The sequence below is a fragment of the Anticarsia gemmatalis genome, chromosome 25 (genome assembly GCF_050436995.1).
Source record: "Anticarsia gemmatalis isolate Benzon Research Colony breed Stoneville strain chromosome 25, ilAntGemm2 primary, whole genome shotgun sequence".
NCBI classification, from domain to species: Eukaryota; Metazoa; Arthropoda; class Insecta; order Lepidoptera; family Erebidae; genus Anticarsia; species Anticarsia gemmatalis.
In genome coordinates this window covers 5827777-5848084 of record NC_134769.1, presented here as the reverse complement: position 1 = coordinate 5848084, position 20308 = coordinate 5827777, and the positions used below count along the sequence as shown (strand labels likewise).

The 20308-nt window shown below is 33.7% G+C and overlaps 1 protein-coding gene and 1 non-coding gene across 2 annotated transcripts in view; both read right to left on the bottom strand.

Annotated features, from left to right (window-relative positions):
* Positions 1-1732: 1732 nt before the first annotated feature.
* The window catches only part of LOC142983962 (uncharacterized), a 106390-nt gene continuing 87814 nt past the window's right edge, over positions 1733-20308 (bottom strand). Inside the window, exons 3-8 of the mRNA XM_076131187.1 lie at positions 17989-18105; positions 16691-16787; positions 8978-9090; positions 6706-6813; positions 4718-4819; positions 1733-4380 (exon numbers count right to left, since the gene is read on the bottom strand). Coding sequence (XP_075987302.1) covers positions 4245-4380; positions 4718-4819; positions 6706-6813; positions 8978-9090; positions 16691-16787; positions 17989-18105 — 673 coding nt within the window. The 3' untranslated portion in view covers positions 1733-4244. The remainder of the gene's footprint in view (positions 4381-4717; positions 4820-6705; positions 6814-8977; positions 9091-16690; positions 16788-17988; positions 18106-20308) is intronic.
* On the bottom strand, positions 11413-11485 carry TRNAR-ACG (transfer RNA arginine (anticodon ACG)). Its single transcript has one exon. It is a non-coding gene; the product is annotated as a tRNA-Arg (tRNA).

The following is a 20308-nucleotide window of genomic DNA, read 5'->3' as shown; positions in this document are numbered from 1 at the left end:
CAAGTGCAATACAACAATTAATTTTATTATTATTAATTACCGAAGTATATACAATTAACTTAATTAACAAATTTCCACAGGCTGCACAATCAAATATCATCAAGTTCATTCACCGTTTTCACAAGTCACAAGAGAAAAAAAAAACAAGTCCATTCGATATTCGAATGATTAAAACTAAAATGAGAAAGAATGCCACTACAATAATATAGCCTCTCTTTCCTAGAAACTCTGCTATTGGGCGGGCGGCGCACGCGACGCTGCCAGTCTATTTGATATAGGAACTTACTTTGATCTATCCCGCCAGTACCCCCCCAACCTGTGGCCTTGTCACACTTACTGGTATATTGCACGCGCTAAAATTTAAGTGAAACTTACGTAAAAAGGATGTTTATTTATGTTTTCTTTTTAGTGTTATTGATAGGTTATCATTATTATTGTCATTAGGGAGTGGGTGTTTGTGTTGTTTTGCGTAATAGACAATATGCGCTCAGAGTCATTACAGGTGATTAATAAGTGATAGTAGCGCGTAAGTGGGTAGGTAATGCACTCGCCGCACGAAGTGTCAGTGTCGTCACAGGAACGAGACGCGCCGGCGCCGCCGCCAATCTCGCCAACGTTGCTGCGTTGCCGATATTGCTCCAGCGAGCGCGTAAGTACATAATCATTTGTAGTTATGGCGGGTAAAACGTATAAATGAATGTTTGAAACCACCCACCATCAATCTATTGAAATTCCTCTAGTTAACTAACATATCCGACTTCTTCAAAGGTGATGAAACTGTATGGAATATTTTCTCCCGATACAACCACAATGTTCAGGATTTAACTGAGTACTCTTTTACATCCTATTAAAAAGCTGTAATCGTATACCGTAACTACCGTGTACCGGATAGATTTTAATATTCCTAGGTAGAATACTTTAACACTTGCGTTAATTAGCAGACAAGAGAGGTTGATAATTTAAAATTATCTCTATCTAAACATCACCCACACATTCTAAAACATAAGCCTCATAATAAAGGATCTTGAACCCGTATTTTCTAAACTACGGCTAATAAACGAGTCCTTGAAACATCCTCTTGAAGGACCTTACTGGAAATAAGTTAGAGTTAGTTAATAAGTTATCGAGTGCCTATAAATAGTTGTTGACCAAAATGTTTTGGCTAATAACTGACACGTGGAAGCCAACGATCGGACGGCTGTATCATATTGAAGAAGTATATTACGTAAGTTTCTGCTGTAGGTAAACATCTTGTTTTATTTACTTAACTGAAGTATCCAACTTTTAAACTCTCGCGGTGCATGTTTAATGTATAATAGAATACGGGAATTAACGCGAACACGCATTTTACCTTAAAATGCCTAACGTTTCGGCGCAGGTTGCACTCGCCGTGGTCGCAGGCTGCGTTGTTTTCATTAATTGGATGCTTTAATGTATTCTATTATACATTAAAGTATCCCATTAATGAAAACAAGGAAATAACCTCGAGTCTGTGGAGTTCGTATAGGACTGTCGTTTCTCAAAGCAGATGCAGACTAGTGACAGTTTTCGCATTTAGATGTCGCAGTAGTTGATGTGTCTTAGCTCTAAAAAATACTCTGATTTCTGATGTGTCTGGTTGGTCCATATAGACGTAGGTACTTAGTTCCTTTATAGGCGTGTTCTTAGTGTTACATAATATTATATGAGTGGGAATATGGATAAGGGTTTGAAAAATAATTTGACAATTATGCTCAGGAGTATGTAACTATCTTTATTTCTCAAAAAAACCACCAATTAATATACATTTTAAAACATTAATTTATCAATGGATAGTTTAAATTGTATACCTAATTAACGGACAGACGCGGTCCTATTTTATTATCAATAATTATAGTCCATGCAACGCGTATTTATTTATTGTCCAACCACAATATTATTGTCGAGACGTGACCGTGACGTGACCGAGACGAGACCAAGACGTGACCGCGCTGCGTCAAGTGATTACGATAAACATTGTCTCTCAAACCATCGAATGCATAATGTGGACAGCACTTAAAATATTTTACATAGAGAATAGATTTCATTAATTAAAGTGGTAACACAGTTTCACAGATTATATATGGAAGATTTTGTATGCATTCGACAGTTTATCTCAATTATTTATAATTGATATGGCTACAGTTCATAATATGTAGTAATTATACTGCGACAGACATCGCAAGATATGTAATGGCGAAGTACTACAATTGTCATATATTGTCAAACACCTATGTTATTTGTAATACGCATACAATAAACACTACTCAATGTATTATCGACTAACTACCTAACTAATGACTTTAAAAGACAATAAAATAATTTGTAAAATTCTACAGAATATTGTTAGAAAATTATATATAAATAAAAATATGTATAGATATGTTGCTATATAGTAACGAGTAGGATGAGAGCGTCGTACGACAACTCACGTTAATTAATAGAAGATTAATGAATTTATTGACTTGCTTATAGCCACAATACATGACATGTAATATAATTTTTAAAGCCAAATTTTATAGTCTGTGAGTTTATGTCGACTTATCGTCGTCTTATATGTCGATAGTTGATTAGATATAATAATATATATAGTACACAAATAGGTAACAACTTTCTTAGAATTACAGCCTTCTCTTTCAGTGCGTCGCCGAGTAATATACAGTGTTAGTGTCGGTATGTACGTTGTATGTTTGTATGCTTCGCGTCACGTGCTGTGACGAACAAATCCAGTTATTTGTTTACAATAAATGAGATGTTAATGTGTCGACAATCCTCGGTGTTGCCACTCTAGTGTTTCCCATCCCTAGGCTGTCGTTTCTACATTAGGTTCCATTAGTACACAAATATTAAATAAGCCTCACGGCGCATTCTAATTTACAATTAACTATGTATTACAATAAACATGAAACATTTAATTGTAGTTAAAGCATTTCTGTCGGGGTTCGGTTGCGTGTTCGTAATGTTCGTACGTACACGTATACGTATACGTCACTCGTACGTGCGTGTGTGTACGTGTGTGTCATGTGTGTGTGTGCGAGCCGCAGCCGAAGCCCACCTAGCCGTCTTGAAGGCTTTTGAATTATAATACATGGTAACGATATACTTAGCCACTAATCACAACAATTATCAACTATTTCATTTGAATAAACTGAATACATCGATATAGATTTCATATAATTGTACGCTAAAAGGTATATATTTATTTGTCATATTTGTCAAAATTCAGCTACAAAATATTCAAACAGGAAAATTTTTGCATTGGCAGTCAGCTGCTTAAATAATACCTGATTGTATTAAAATGTATAAATAAACGCTAAACAAGTAAAATTGTGGGTATAAGTATAATAGGTATAAATTAAAACTAGGTACAATATAATACTGACGTAACAATTGCATATATATCGTTTAAATATCTACAGAGTATGAGCAAGTGTTGGCCGCTAAACTATTCTTTTGAAGAGCGAAAAGTACTTCGGGAAAATACTTTTTCGCTTCGATTCTTTTGAGGTCGTCGGGCTCGGACAGTACCTCAAATTGTTAATAAAAACTTTATCAGGATTAAGAATAAATACGTAGAATATTTGTTACATTTTTTTCTTTAAAATATTGCGCACAAAACTCTCGAGAACGAGTCGAATCGAAGCGAAAAGCGATTAAGTTCCAGCCGGCTACACACCGACTTGTAATTTACTTCAATATTAAATTCCTAATTTATAAAGGATAATTTCCTTGTCACGCTTATAATTCTACTAAACATCAAATTGTAAACATCCATACAGATTATTGTCTGATAATTTTTTTTTATAATTTTTATTGTCCATACATTATTGGGAATTGACGGCAATAAGGTATAATTGCTCGATTCGTATAATATGTTATTGTCGATTTATCATAATGTTCGAACTCGAACGAGAAGAGATCTTAACCTTAAACCTATCGAAAAATACAATGCGAATATTCAAAAGGGGTATATTAAAATTCAGAGATCGCATATCTACATCGAAAATCGGTTTTATAAATATAAAAATATTGAAAGGTATGCTGAGAAAGCTCGCATTTAGAGACGAGTGTCGTCGAAGCGAACGCGAAAGATATGCTTTCGATATGACATTTTAATACTGATATTTTGAATTAAAGCCCATAGAGTGTTTGTACATAGAGACAGTGTTGTCCCTGGGAATGAGACGTGGGTTCGTCCTGGGGTCCGTGGTGCCCGGGGCCGGGGTTCAGTAGTAGGGGACGAAGTCGGGGGCGGCGTACTCCAGGTAGGGGTGGTAGAGGGCGCGGCGCACGGGGGGCAGCATCGCGTCCGAGTAGCGTGAGAACTGCGAGATCTGGCGGCTGCCGGCCGCTGGCTTCCTGCTGGAGGAAAAAAAACAGTTCATACTTACAGTCTATATACTCTTGATATTGTACAAGATTTTTAATCCTAGTCTTCCATTTCACACAATATTTGGTTTTACACTGAATATAAGGATAACTGGACACAATATTTGAAGACACTTTAGAGATATACTACTATGATAATTCTCACACTTGCAGAAATTTGAAGAAACCTACTTATAAACATGGTTTTTAGTGTAGAACGACTGGCGCAAAAGTCTCTTTTTACGCCAATCGTTCTTATTTTGTGCCATTACTCAGGTATTTTCTACAAACTTAGCATAAATCTTTATATATAAGGGCTTTATATACTAACTTGTTGTGCCTTGAGGTAGGCTCATCAGCCGGGTACTCCATCTGCAACGGTTGCAGTCCCCGAGGTTCTTGCTCGCCGTAGGTGCCGTACACGTAGTCGTCACTGTATCAAGATAACATATTCTTATCAATACCGCTACTTATATCGATGAAGAAGAGAAATATGATTGTCTTTTTACATTTCTTTTGAAGAATTGAAGTTAACGCACTGGTTTAACAATCATCTTCTCCTTATTATATGGTTAGTTTTCAACCTAGTGTCAAAGTTGTTCAAACCGCCCGCCTTTGACATGGTTTAACGACTGTTATCTCAAGTGACAACCGGGACCGACATTTTACGTTACCTCCGAAGCACGGAGTTAAACGATCAAGCAATTAACTTGGTAATATCGAGTTCCAATCTTCATGACCAGTAGTTGGTAGGTTCAGTAGGTCGGAAGTCCTCTAACCATGGTAAAGATCTATATGTAATTTGGGTAGTTTTGGTAGAAAAGAAAAGCCATTATAAAAAGTAAAACAAAAATACAGCCACAAAGAAATTAGGCCGCCGTTTAAACTAATTACACAATTAAAACAACTGGAGCATTCAAAACGAGTTTTAATTTCAATTATATCGTCAAAGAAATGAAAGCGAAATATTTTTGTTTAATAAATATACGTATTTCCGAGTCAATGAACGAGTAAATTAAGAGAAAAAACAAAGATATCGGCGTGGAAACGATTCTTAGAAAGATATCAGACATCTGAACAGATTTAATAATCTACGACAAGAAGGAAGTGTAAAGGCTAAAGTATATTTGACCTATTATCGTATTATCGCCTTTTGAGAATTTGGTTCAGCTGTTTTTTTTGCTTTTAAGTATTAGAATTACAGTTTAGAGGAATAATAGGAAAGTATCGTTGTAGATTTTGGAATTAGACCAATTATTTGAGCTTAGGTTTTCTAGTGTGTTTATCGCGCTGATTAACTTTGATACAATTCGCTTCTGCAGAATTTATAAAATAATATAAAATAATAATTTATATTTCTTAAACTGGCCGATTTCGTACTGGCATAACCGCTAATGTAATGTCTTAATTTTTTTGGCAATAACAACAATAAAGGTTTTAGCAACGAGAATCGTATAATTGGTACACATTTCAACAATCCTAATTTTATGAATTATGCCACAACAAAATCGCCAACGTATCCAATACGCTATCACCCTAAAACTGAAAGCCAAAGAGGCAGATTACGTTTCCTTTGCCACGTTTTTAATTTCGGCAGAAAAAAATGTCGCAATAATGTTCCGGGGATTCCCCGTAACGCCTCTGCGTTTAAAAAGAGATATTTTTTGCGTCCGTTAGGCAGTTAGATACATTATGTAAAACGAATGTGGGCGTTTGAATCTGTTAGGACGCGAGGGGATTATTTTCAGGGCGTTTTGCTGATGTAGAAGGTTCTATTTAAAAGGATGAACACCGAAAACGATTTATTTCTATTTGTTTCTTGATGTGAAGGCTATTCCTGGGACAGGTGTGAAACTTATTTACTGTAGAAGCGGCATAGGCTTTATAATATTCGTTGATATTTTGTGTTGTTGTTTAATAAAACATTGCTTGTCTAATCTTGATTGTAGTCGAAACCCGTTTGAAAATACTTTACGCTATTTATATATAAAGGCTCGATAAACGGTCCAATGGAGAACAATTACGTAAGAATGCAGTTATGATATACAGTCACCTCCAAAAGTCGCTGAAAATATTCAAGCTTTTGGAACTCTTTAATCTGAATAATGCATATTATTCAATTTAAAAAATATTTGACATTCATTGAAATGTTTAGTTCCAATTTATTATATATATTTTTGTTCAGGTATTTATTCGGATTTCGTTATTAAGAGTTATTGAAAATGCGAAGTTGTTAAGCGACTTTTGTATCTTCCTCCATACCAACCCATTAACATAGTTGATGAATGGTAAATGAAGGTAGTTGTCACATAAACTCACTTTCGTCCGGAAGTGAGGTCCTTCAGCTCTTGTTTCTGTTCAGCTTCGTACTTCCTCTGCAGCTCACGGACGTGCTCCTGCCGGATCAGCTTCTTCAGGGCTTCGAACCTAGGAATAAAGGGCTTGGGTTAAATATTGAACCATTTGTAACTGTCCTTAAGTTGACGCTTTGATATTACGCGTGACACAATTTCTTACATGCTTTTAGGATTTGATATTATCTACGTTTATTAAACTGTTCACACACAAAGTTATCTTTAATCATTCAAAAAGCATCTCTCTCGCTAAAAAATAACGAATATCTAGTTTAAAATCATTCAAATGTTATCAGAACCAAATAAATGGGGTATAACGATATTGGCTTTTTCACAGAACGACACGTGACCTCCACAACTAGGACAACGATAATACCTGGGCTCCATTTACAAAATATATTTTAAAATTGATATAAAATTTCACGGCTACCGAAATTTTGTCCCGTCCATTCATCTTTTCTGAGAAAGGACCCTGCGTAATTGGATCCATTGACGACTTTTTTATAAAAATACCTATATGTAAAAAGACTGATGCGTAGTCCCATAATTTGTTAAAAGATTTTTCTTAATGAGCTTACTAGACGCACTCTCAAGAGATTATAGACTTTTTGCTACGATCTAATTAATTTGGGACCTTACCTACATATTTCATTATAAGAAAGAATTAATTTTAGACGAGAATTTTGTGTAATTTTGTTTCTTTTCTTGTTCTAATTAAGTGAACGATATTTTTAGAGAAACCTATTAAGTTTTGGTGAAAATATGAGTATTTATAGACCTTTGAAAAGGTATAATTATGAATGAATGATTGAATACGATCAAAGAACTAACTTATTTATAAATAGGTATTGATTAGTCTTATTCAGATTGATTAATTTTGTGTAAACATTTTTTATTTTTGTCTCTTATACCACTTAACAAATAAATATGGTATTATTCAATTCATTATAGGTTTCAAGTAGGTAGGTAATAGCGGAAAGGGCGTATTAGCATTTGTTTTCGAAGTAAGTAGTCTATTTGTAATTGAAACAGCCGGGAAATTTGCAAAATAGTTTCATCTTGAAAATGAAAAAAATGATTTTTTTTTTATTCTTTCACAAAAAACGGCTTACAATATACTTAAAGCTGACATCTCTTTTCTAAGCTAAGATCATAATCCAACCATATATTTAAGCAAATGCACCAACAAAAGGTAGGTAGAGAATACCTAAGACATTAACCCCCGGTTTCTGAGTACATTTAGCGGTAGTTTATCTATTCAATAGCGTTTTTTTGTATGAGTTTCAACGCTATTGAACAAACAAACTGCCCCTAAATGTACCTAAGAAACCGGGGGTAAGCCACCTATATACATTGTACGTATATAAATTGCAAAGAATAAATCAATTCAGATTTACCTGTTATTGACTATCAGAGAAAATTTCGCAGAACAAGCTCATAATAACTAGAAAATAATATTATTTGTATCCATTAAATTATAATAATTGATTGATATCATGAATGTTATTAATAAATGGCCGATTTACGTCGATCTAAAATTATCAGTGTATAAATAAACAAATAAACAAGTCAAATAACTGAACTATTAATAATTTCAATAACGTTCTATTTATAATATTTCACAGTAAATAGCAACTGATCAAAATGTTTTCGTGTAATTTAATGTTGGTTTATTCAAATTATTTAGTAGGTAAAATATGAATTATTTAGAATAATAGTTTTATATTAAGGGTATAACAGAGATCGTTTTCCAAATGTGTTTTAGTTTGAAATTGTCTTCAAATCAGTTTGAATAAGTAATTAAAGCAAAGATAAACCTTTTACATTATGTATGTAAGATTATACCGCTCCTTCATACACAATTACGTTCTCATCGTGTTACCATTAAAGAGGGTTCAAATTGGGTTGGGTTTAAAGGTAGTGCTAAGAAAAATTTATTCCGCCTTCTTAATACGTGGTATTAACTCGGACTAGTTAATCCATGTTTATTCTCTTTCAAATAAGATTAAAAAACAGTTTTTAAGTGTATGGATATGGATTAAGCAAAGGAAGTTAAGCAACGTACAAAGTTGTATTATTAAATCTCTGCTTAAAATGCTCTGGTTAAATCGACCAAAATAATAATTTTATTATTTCAATCTTACCCCCTCTGTGCAACGTAAGATTAGATGAGATTAGACTCGACCCATCCCCCCTAAACACCTCATAATGGACCCCCTGTCATAGTAGAATCTTACCGGTCTCGCTGAGGCGGCACCATGTACGGAGCAGGCTGGCCTCGTGGTCGCGACGGGCCTGGGTACCGCAGGATTTTGCCCGATGTGTGTGGCACGTTCAGCATGCCGAACATCTGGTGACAACATAACAGTTTAATGATAAAGTATCATTAGAGGATTATGTATATCGATTCAGCTCTCGTCGATATAAAATATTAGTTGTGTATAAAGACCGTTCAGATCTTGTTCCTGTATTTTTTAGTCATAAATGAAATCAATGTTTAATGTAATTTGTGTCTTTTAGTCCGCATTTTAAATAATAAAGAGTGGGTCGTTAAACTGAAAAAAAAATCAGTTATTTTCAGAAGTTTAAAAGTATGTGGGTTTAATATATTTTGATTCGGAGATCAAGTTTAGTCTTCGGTTCTGCATTCTAACTCCTAATCTTTTGTTAGTCATATCGGTCTACCGTCCAAATTAGCCAAAGAAAACATTATTAAGAAAAAAAATACCAACGTCTCTCGATAAAAGTAGGATAATCTTTGTCGTATAATGTAGGTGAAATGTCCGATGCCAGTTAAACATTTTACTCTCAAATGTTACAACGAGAAAGACGACTTTCTATCAAGTACGAGAGACCTAAAACCAGGCTTATATCACAGAAAGGTCACTGAAATACTTCGCAAAATAGTTTCAGAAGCCGCAGTGTTCTGGCTGAAAGTTTTCAGAAACAAATAACTTAATTACAAACGATTTGGGATTTAATTAAGAAATTATTTAATTATTTCTTCTAAAGACACTGTGATGAAGTAATTTTTAATAAAGCTTTATGTAATTTGCTAGCTTAGGAATGTCTAGAAAAATGTTAAAATTACATATTTTGAAATTTTATTTTATATTTTTTGTTATAGTGTACTAATGTTAATTGTTCATTCGAATATTTAATTTTATCTGCATATTATTGCTCTTATTTAGATGAGGTATTTTTTAAGCTAAATATTTTTCAGTAACGTGGATTACATACAGGCGTATCTCTTTAAATTACATTTTAAACGTACATACAGTCACACAGTGTGTTCTTATTTTCTCTTAATGTTATTTAATATTATAATTCAGTATTTAATAATGGCAACCGATAAATTAAATGTGGAGATAATATTGGTTAACCACAAACGCATTAACGGTATCTACTTATTTGTATGTTAGTCGTGGTAGAGATAGAATGTTACGCTAAATGTTTAACTAAATAATAGATATTGCAATATACAATAAATGTATATACTTGTTATACCTAAGTATGCTTTATTAAACTAGATAAGAGTTGGTTGTGGTCAAAATAAACGTTGATTGTGTACTAGATTTCTATTTGAATAAGCAAATGCTTTATAGAGATTTCGGATGCCTTGTTGTTTAATTGTAATGCTAAACAAATGAGCTGTAGCTCTCTACTGCTACCGAGAACCGGCTATCATTAAGAAATGTCACACGAAAATCTGTTAAGCGCCCTTACAGGGCTCCGTAAGAACTATTTTGGCAGTAAATTTTGAATGTCAAACTTTCGATACGCGACAGTACCAATTGTAGAGAATTGCGCTACTGTACTCTGAACATATTGTATACGAGTAAGACAAAATATCTTTAAAAATAAACATAATTATTATTGTATTAATATAAATTAGTCACCACTACTCGCCGCTAGATGGCGTTGTATCACGAAACAAAACAAACCTCTTAAGATGAATAGGCTAAAATAGTCTGTATTTAGCGTGGGCAGCGACTCATCGGACCACTGTGCATAATGACCAGGCCATTTTGCAAAGGTCACCCGGACGATTCCAACTAAATACGGTTACTGTGTTCAATGGCTCAACGGAAACGGCTAATGTGGTTATTTTTTTTGTTTTGTTTAGTCATTGCTGGTAAAAGCTTTTTTAGTTGTAGTTTTTTAGTGGTAATTAGCGATTTGAGGGTGTGTTTAATGATTCGCTTATTTGAAGGTTAATCTTAAAGACGTATAAAGTCTTTTACTTTTTAGGTTAACTTAAAAAGCTGCGCGCAAAAATGTATTTATAAAACAGTAAGAAAATGTAAAAGTAAGTGGCAAATTAATACATAAAAATTATTAAACACTAACGTACGTCGTTAAAATCATAATAAAAATACGTGAGAAGGCCGATAATTAATATTAATTTGATTAGTCTGAAAGTGCTTAAGATCTCACAGGGGATATCGTTTTATAATTAGATAATAATGCTTTTTAAATCGAAGAGGAAAAAGGGGAGATTGGGATAATTACTAAGCGAAATTAATCAAAGTTAACTTCTCGTTCTAACCAAAAAGTAAAATACTCAATACAGAATATAATTTTATTCCTTTCAACAGAAAGTTAATGTAGCAATTGACCCAAAAAATATGTGAAAAAAAAAAAGAAAGTATACTGCAAAAAGTTTACCCCGCGACCCTGCCAGGATTCGAACCTGGAATCTTCTGATCCGTAGTCAGACGCGTTATCCGTTGCGCCACAGGGCCAGTTATATAGAACGCTGAAAGTAACCTTGAGTTGCGGCCGCGGCGTCTTGCCGATGACGTCACGCCGCGCGAGGTTAGTTTTTTATGTGCGTAAGTATAAATAGCATGTGGTTCAGTTTGTATGTTTTTTTTTGTGAATATATTGTTAGTTAGTAGATTTGCGAAAGTAGTATGATTGACTTGACATAAAATTGTAATAGTTAGTAAGTAGGTCTTACAATAGGGTCTGATTTCACCACTAATGACTGAGTCCGTTAGATAATCAGGTGGTTAACCGTTGCTGTCCTATATTTACTGTAATTTTATCCTTCAGATAGGTTATCTGATACTTATTTATAAGCCGTAAAATGGCTTTTAATGTGACTTTTATTAAGTAAAGGTAGCATAAAAATGTTTACAAACTACAGTGTGAATTGAATGAGCAGATTATACGGAAATAAAAACAAAGAGGGGCAGGTAACTTAGCTAATTTTTGCCCCCGTCTTCACCTAAATTAAGAAGATACTTTCATTCCTTTTTGTATTGTAGGTACCGCTTGTGAAATGCACTTGAAAATGACATTTAAAATTCAGTGTTCATTCAAAAAACCAAAGTCAATTCCTATCAGTACTAAAAATATCTGCATAAAAAGAGAGTTATTAAAACAAAGACGCCCACGCACCGGCAAATTCGTTCATTCGTTCATTCGTTCATTGAATGAACAAACAAAGGGAGTGGGAACAATGGATCATAGCATCACTGGGCTTTGCTCTCACCAGTTACGTTTGTTACCAATTAGGTGGCTTTTGAAGCCATCTTTTTATTTCACGGCTTGTTATGTGCTTTTGAGAAGGCGTTTTATCTTTTGACTAGCTGACTCGCGCAACTTCGCTTGCGTCACATAAGAGATAATGGGTCATAATTTTTTGTAACGTTTATTATAGGTACTCTGCTCCTATTGGTCGCAGCATGGTGGTATATAAGCTATAGCCTTCCTCGATTAATGGACTATCTAATACTGAAATAATTTTCCAAATCGGACCAGTAGTCTCTGAGATTGGCGCGTTCCAACAAACTCTTCATCTTATAATATTAGAATAGATTTCATATATTCTAGTTTATTTGCGTACTTTAAGTACAAAAATCATAACTATGGTTTTCAAATGGTATTGAATTTGTATTAGATAGGAGAAATAGTAAAACAAAGTTCAAAGAAAATTAGTATAGTATTAGTGCTATCTTTGGTTTCTAATATACTTTACACCTCTTAATCCAGTCATTAAAATAGTTAACTTGCTTTCAATTTCATGTTTGTGGTCAGTGCTTATTTTTGTCAGCCTTAATTATGTAAGAAACTTTTTCAACTTATTTTAATCAAAAACCGTTTGTTCTTTATGTTAGCAGAACAAGGAATTTTTGGATAAATGTAGCGAATGCCAAAATAATCATCAAAATTGCTTCATTGTAATAACCACAAAAGATTTGAAGCAATTTTGTTTTCAGTCAATTTCAACATATTTCAACGTGATTCGTGTCAAATTTCTCCACTCTTAAGATCTGTAAGTATGTGGCAATCACAAAAAAACAAATTAGGAAAACGGCATCCGGTGTTTTCCTCGGCCCAATTCTTTGGACTTCAGCAATCAAAGTTAATTAAAAAAACATTCTTCAGACTTGTTACGAAATTAATGCCACGTGCTACAATATCCAAAGGGAACTCGTGTTGCGAATTACTTCATATTTCGTAACAAACAGAAATTATAAAGTTGGTGAAACATTATAATTTAAATGATTGTAAAAGTTTGAAGGAACAACAATCGAACTTGAACTTGGCATGAAAATCTGGAAAGTTCCGTCACTTTCGTTTTAATTATGTGAAATTTTAACGCCTAAGATGTTTGAAAAGTATTATGTTTCTTATTTGTTATTGCTTTATAGTTAGGAATGGGTTCCAGACGGCTCGAACAACGTTAACAGTAGTTGAGCCGCTCACAGTTTAAATAAAAAAATAATTTTGCCATAAAAATAATTTAAGAGTTCATTCTATTAGAAAATCATAAAATGTAAGGTAAGGTCTTGCCAGTTTGCTTGGCGCAATGTTTGCCTTAGGTACCGTTAGTCTTTAGCAAAAACTGGGCTAGGTTATCAAAATGGGTCCTTCATTCGAAACAATTATAAAGAGAGGAGACCATGTTCGTCGTTTGGTCAAAGACCATTTAGTACTTATTTGTTTCTTTGTTCTTCGCAATTTGTAAGTACAATTGCGACTGTCAGTGAACGGTATAAATGCACCAGTATCTTTTATAGCGAGTTGCACTTAGCGAGAAACGATCAGCAAGATTAAACAATCTGTAGTGCGGCTGCAGTTCAGATAGTTGTTCGATTTACTGAACGATTTGATTTGAACAAAGCGAAAGAAGCGTAAAAAGTTTACATTTAAAGACGTGTGAGGGTTTTTTAAATACATGTATGACATGGGTAAAATTGGATTTTGAATATTCATACTTGTATAGGTTTTATGAATAGAGTAAAAGGTTTTAGGTTATGCGGTTAAATAAAACGTCATGTTCCTAGTTATTTCGTATTCACCTATTTCCATAAATGTAGTGTAAGGAAAAAAATAGTCTTCGTTATGTGTGTTCGATTGGTAAATTTCGATTAAGTCTCACAAAAACTTTCTTTTCTTGGCTGGTATAATGAAATAAGATGCGACTTTATAAGACGGTAAATGAGGAAAAAAAGTATTTTTACCATCAGTAATATACTTCCTTCATTTCACTTATGTGTTGTGTGTAATCAAAACACGGTATTTTTTCCTGTAACCCCTTGACCTCCAGTATTCAGTAGGTAGCTTCAATTGCTTCAAAGTCTTATTTTGTAAACATTCCCGCACATTGCGTCAACTTTGTTTCAAAGTACCAACTTCTCATAATTGGAAAATGTTCTCGATTTTTCTTGATTAGTCATCGCATTTGAGTGTGTTGAAGAGAAAATAAAACATCATAAAATGTAGGTTGTTTTTCGCTAAAAGCCAAATCACCTACGCTTTATGGAAATTCAAGAATGATTTTTTGGTAAAGAAACGCTGTCGTAATGATGTCACAAAATATTATCTTCCTAATCCATAAGTAAATAATAGTTATTTACAATATCGTAGCATAAAAACTCTAAAAAGTGTGCTTAAGCTCAGAATAAATCTTTGTATAATGTGTTGCTTGAGAGCAAAGAGGCAGTTAAACACCAAATTTAAATTATTATAAGTTTTTGTATGGAACATCATGCTCTACACTCCGGTCGAAATAAACTACAATATAATTTACTGTAGAAGCGAGACAATAGTACCAAAATTAGATTGATTTGTCTTGGAAATATTATACGTGTGTAACGTCGTAACTTCAAAATTTAGAACTTTGATGTGTGCATCATTATATTTCAAAGTAAATTGGGAGTCGGGTTTAACTAAAAGTAATGATTTGACGGTGTCTGTGAATATTGCTCTTAATCATTAAACTCTAAAATATAGACAGTTAAAACATTGGAAATTTTATGAACTAAAATCAGTTTAATTTTAGTTCAAGTAAGAGGATCAGGTTACTTTATGTGTCTTGGAAAGTGAACATAAAGGTAACTTCAAAATGTCTTGATTGAATTGTTTTGATACCTAAAATTTGCAAGAATTGGCCGACGACCAGTGAAAGTATTTAAACAGAGCCGTTATCAAAAATGGTATAGCCAAAGATGGAAGCGTAATTATAATGTCTAATTTCACCCACAGTAGGTTAAACGGAAAAAAATAAAAATGAGAAATTTATAATTCAAATAGGACTAACGCGACCATTTATATGTTTCATTCATAAGAAAGACTAATACGTTATATTATTATTATGTTTCATTGAAGTTGTCCGAATGTCTGAGCATCGAGATATCGTGTATCAGTTTCCGATCTGGATAGCTAGCGAAGTCTAATTACATTTAGGTAGATAAGCAATAAGCCGAGAGCTCCACAAACTAAGATATTGGTTTGATATACTCTTTGTTCTTGTGTCGTGGGTTGAATAGAATAGATAGATTATATTGGTTCTAAATGTTGGTAGTGTTCTTATAAAGACCTTTTATTTCTACTACTTATAATGTATATCATAGTGATTATATTACGTCTTCATGGCTAGTTTGGCTATTTTCAAAGTTTATAGAATAAATCGGAAAGTTTCATTTTGAATTCAGATTTTCCGTCAAGATTTCAGCGAATTAATTTCATTTTATTTGTTTGGAAAACCAATAGCACAGAGATTTAAGAGTCTTACAGCAAATTGACGGCGATTTGCACTCAGAATGACGTGTAGGTTTATACAGTCCTAATTAGCATGAAAGAAAAACCTGTTCAGTAAAAAAATATGTTGTATCCTTAAATTTTATGAAGTTTGGCTACTAGTGTGCATGAGAAGTAGACTTTCGTAAAACTGACGGTGCATGGATAAAAGAAAGATGTTTATATTGGCAGTAAACGTGAACGTTTTGATCGCGAACAGCCACCGATAATTTACTACCTTCTTACCATTTAAGTAACACCAACACAGGTATATTCTTTTGATCTTCAAAGGCTATTCATTTTCAATCAATCTAAGACGATTCAGTTGCCCACACTTGCTGTAAAGCAACTAATGAAATGCCGTGTACTGCGTGGATGGAAGCAAAACCAATGAAATTTACTTCATAGCTATTAAGTTTTCTAGGAAATTTAGCTCTTGGCTTGTTTTTGAACGTAATTATCTGTTAAAGAGAACTCGTTATTAACGAGGTAAATAAACTGTTGTTTAGCCCACATTGTGTCTCGATATTTTGTAAAGAGTTTTCACTATTAGCAGCTCCTTTTCTTAATTTCTTTTAATTATTTTTCCGGGACAAATTAGCATATTTTATGGTTTATTTTGTATAATACTGTATAGTAAATATATGAATGAATATATTTTAATTTTTTTATTAGCCTATATCCATGTCCCATTGCTGAGAAAAGGCCTTCTCTTCCTTGAATTTCCAGTCCCCTCTGTATATATAAATATAGTTTTAGATAAAATGAGCAAGCCGTGAGTTTTTGCCTATTCTTTGCACGAACAACAGCTTTTCCGAAACGGTGGTAAATTAAAAATACTGTTACGATTTCAATACTTGTAAAAAGTTTATGAAATAAAGCATACTTGAATTGGACTTAAGGACTTAAGGGTTTACCTCATCATAGTCGGGTGTGCGAACAACGTTAGGGGGTGCCTTGGTGACCACTCTGCCATACGCCTCGCGAGCCATTGCCGGGTATTGGTATCTAAACCTGCAACAAACAAATATGGTTAGTAAAATAGGCCAATGAGATAGAGCATTAAAAATTCGAACTAGATTAAGTTCAAAGAGAATAACATAACTTGTTTTTAAGCTTGAATCAACTTTGTCCAACTATATTGAAGATAAATAATAATTATATTGGGACACCATCAATATTTATTAATTTAGAATTCCATCGCCGAGTTACAGCAGAACACAGGCTTGCTACACACAATATATAAGTACACCGTGTAATATTTACCGAAAAACAAAAGCGACTCGACTCAATTAATCGGCTTGTGTCGATCGGGTTCATCTACACATTTTTCCGCCCAGCAAGGCCGATTAATGCCGAACCGAATATGTGTGTAGCAAGCCTTAAGGTGTTTAGGTTCGGTTTTTTCATATAGTATATCTTAAATACTGAATCTGACAACAATGTAGGGTAAAACGTAACTATAATTTAATATAAGCTTGCGATGGTAAAATTATTCCTCAGAATAATATTTCGAATAGTCACTTTACTACTAAAGTGTAAACATTAACGTCGTTAATTAATTGAATGAATTGAATTGATTGTCATTTGTAATTAATAACTGCCGTAATGGATGAATCAGCTGTACGATTCAATTAGGAACTAATATTCATTTAAATGTCTGTTTTGTTCACGTACAGTATGTTTTGACAGAACTGTTGGTGAATTTAGAATATATTCATAAACAGGCTTAATTTAAGTTATGAAAAAAATGACTTTTGCTAATGTTGTTATTATCCACTTGTAAACTTATTGCAAGTGGTTTTACCGCAATTGGGAGTAATACCAGACAGCCGACTGCTAAATATGAATCCTGTATGAAATAAATGATAATAAATAATTTAAATTAATTAATTAATTTTATTAATAATTATAAATGAGTACAAAGTATAATATAGCTATGGTATATGTTTATATGGTATAGCTTAGCCTCTCTTCACAAAATTTCAGTCTCACCGAAAGCAGATGAATAGCAGTAGTTAACATGGAGTGACTGTCTATGGAACATACTATTTTTTAGTTTACACAGTTTTCATTGTCCAAGATATGTAGATTATTGATTCTGCTACATCAGCAATTGGCGCTTTTATAACGCGTTATGGTCCCGGTTGATAAATATAAGTTGGATTTTTGATTATCAGGGTTGTTAGTAGTTAGTTAATTAGTTGTTAGTTACCTTGGAGCAGCCCTGGGTATTGCAGTGTAGACGGGCCACTCGTTGTACATCAGCGGGTCGCGGTACGAGCTCACTTCGTTCATTATTTCCGGCGCACGCGCCTGCCGCTTAGAGAATCTGAAACAAAACATACCATTAATATCGAATGTAAAAATGCTACTCTCTTTCCAGCCCTTAACAACCACCAAAATTTGGAAACAATAGGATACAAATTAATCAGATTGATTTACGAGATAATTAATTTACGAAACCATAACATATGGTATAATGATATATTAATCAAACTATAAATTTCACTTTAAGAACGAGAGAAGACGAGCAAAACCACAGGGTTAGCTATAGCTAGTGATACCATGGGTGGTTTGTAAGAAACTAGGATTGAGCCAGACATAATTACCTACAAATAAAATGCTAGTTAGTGGTCGACATTTAACCAAAACAGAAACTCTCATCTAATACTACTCAGCGTCCAACCAACTGTTAAGTGACCACCGCCAAGGTAGCTTAACATTAAGCCTTTACTAGTCAGCACGACTGGTAAATAAATGAATATAAGACGTCTTACTTTGCTAATTATTTTTCTTTGTTTTACATACACACATAATATCACACTTATTGTACCCGAAAGTTTTGGTGATTCGCCATTAACAATGTCAGTCTCATGTAATAGGGGGCGAGCTCGGAGCTTCTAATTACCAAACTCCAGACAACTAACGATAATAATCCAGAATAAATTAGAAAAAGACCAATCTCATTTTATTCGGCCCGGGAATCGAACCTGGGATCTTGTGGTCAACATAGAGGCAGTCAAAATCATGTCAACTTTCTTTATTTTATCTTGATAATTTCGAATATCTGAGTGAATAAAGAATATGCACTTAGTTATAAATACATATTGTATGTATATGTTACTGTAAAAGCCCGACCTGTGGTAAATCCTAAGATTTTCCGGTAAAACCTAAGATTTACCAACTCTCAATGGTAAAAGTCCGAACAAGCCAGAGTTTAAAAACTATGTTACGATATATAAAAAAATCCTCCTTCATAACTATGTTTATAACTATTTCACGGTATAATTATATACTGTGACATAGTTATAAAGAAGGAGTTTTGGGCAAAGCGACATGGGTAGGTTAGGTTAGAAGGCTGGTTATTTTTTTTTAACCACCCAGAAGGAGGAGCCCCGCGAAGCGGGGCTCCGGCGACATCTCGACATCATCAAGTGAGTATAGGTAAAAGTTCGAAATAAAAGAATTGTTCGGACTTTTACCATTGCGGGTTGGTAAATCTTAGGTTATACCGGAAAATCGTTCGGGCTTTTACAGTAACATATATGTATATTGTGTATTAGATAAATTGTGAACCTCATGAGTTCAAAAGCGTGGGTATAATGAATGTTGAGAGAAAATTGCGTCCTATTAATAAATATTGTTTCACATAGTTAATTGTGTTATTTGAGGAAAGTGCGTCATGATATTAGAATCAATGAACATTTAAAAGCCAATAACGTAATGGAGTTATTTGGAGCAAATATTTTTAAAGGTTTATGTAGATCGTCTAAAAATTAATAAGATTTTAATATTCGGGATTCGTTTCCTACGTTATTTTGATTATATTCTGCATTTTATTATTGACTAAGTTCAAGATAAATTTATATTCATCTGAATGCTGAAACAATGAGCAATGAAACGCAAAGTAATGGATTTAGTATCTCGATACTTTCGAGTTTGGTGGGTGATTACCCTGAAAATAGGTAAGCAATCAAAGGTTGTAAGAGAATCAAAATATCCTAACCAAGTACGTCACAACTTTTAAACTCTCGTGTTGCAAGTTTAATGTATAATTAAATGACAGTCTGCGACCACGGCGAGTGCAACCTGCGCCGAAACGTTAGGCATTTTAAGGTAAAATGCGTGTTCGCGTTAATTCCTGTATTCTGTTATACAAGTACGTCACATTTTTTAAGATCACACGAATAGACACTATTAGATACTTTATCATCATCAATAGCAACAGTAACCAAAACATGTCTAGAATTCATCAAGCCGTTCTATAGGTTTTTATGTCGCAATAGTGTCGTGTCCTAAATCGTCCGATAGCCGATAGCTTCACACGGTGTAAATCATTTTCAGTCCAACGCGTCGTTCAAACGAAGCCTGAAATCCTATTATTTACGACGGCTGGACATTTTTTGGTGCATTTAACATATTTGTTAAAGGATTAACGTTTGTTTTCATTAAGCTGTGGTTATGTAACTTATTGACTGTGTTTAAGGATGAGACTAAGGATTGAAATATAAGTGAATTTTGTATTTTTATTT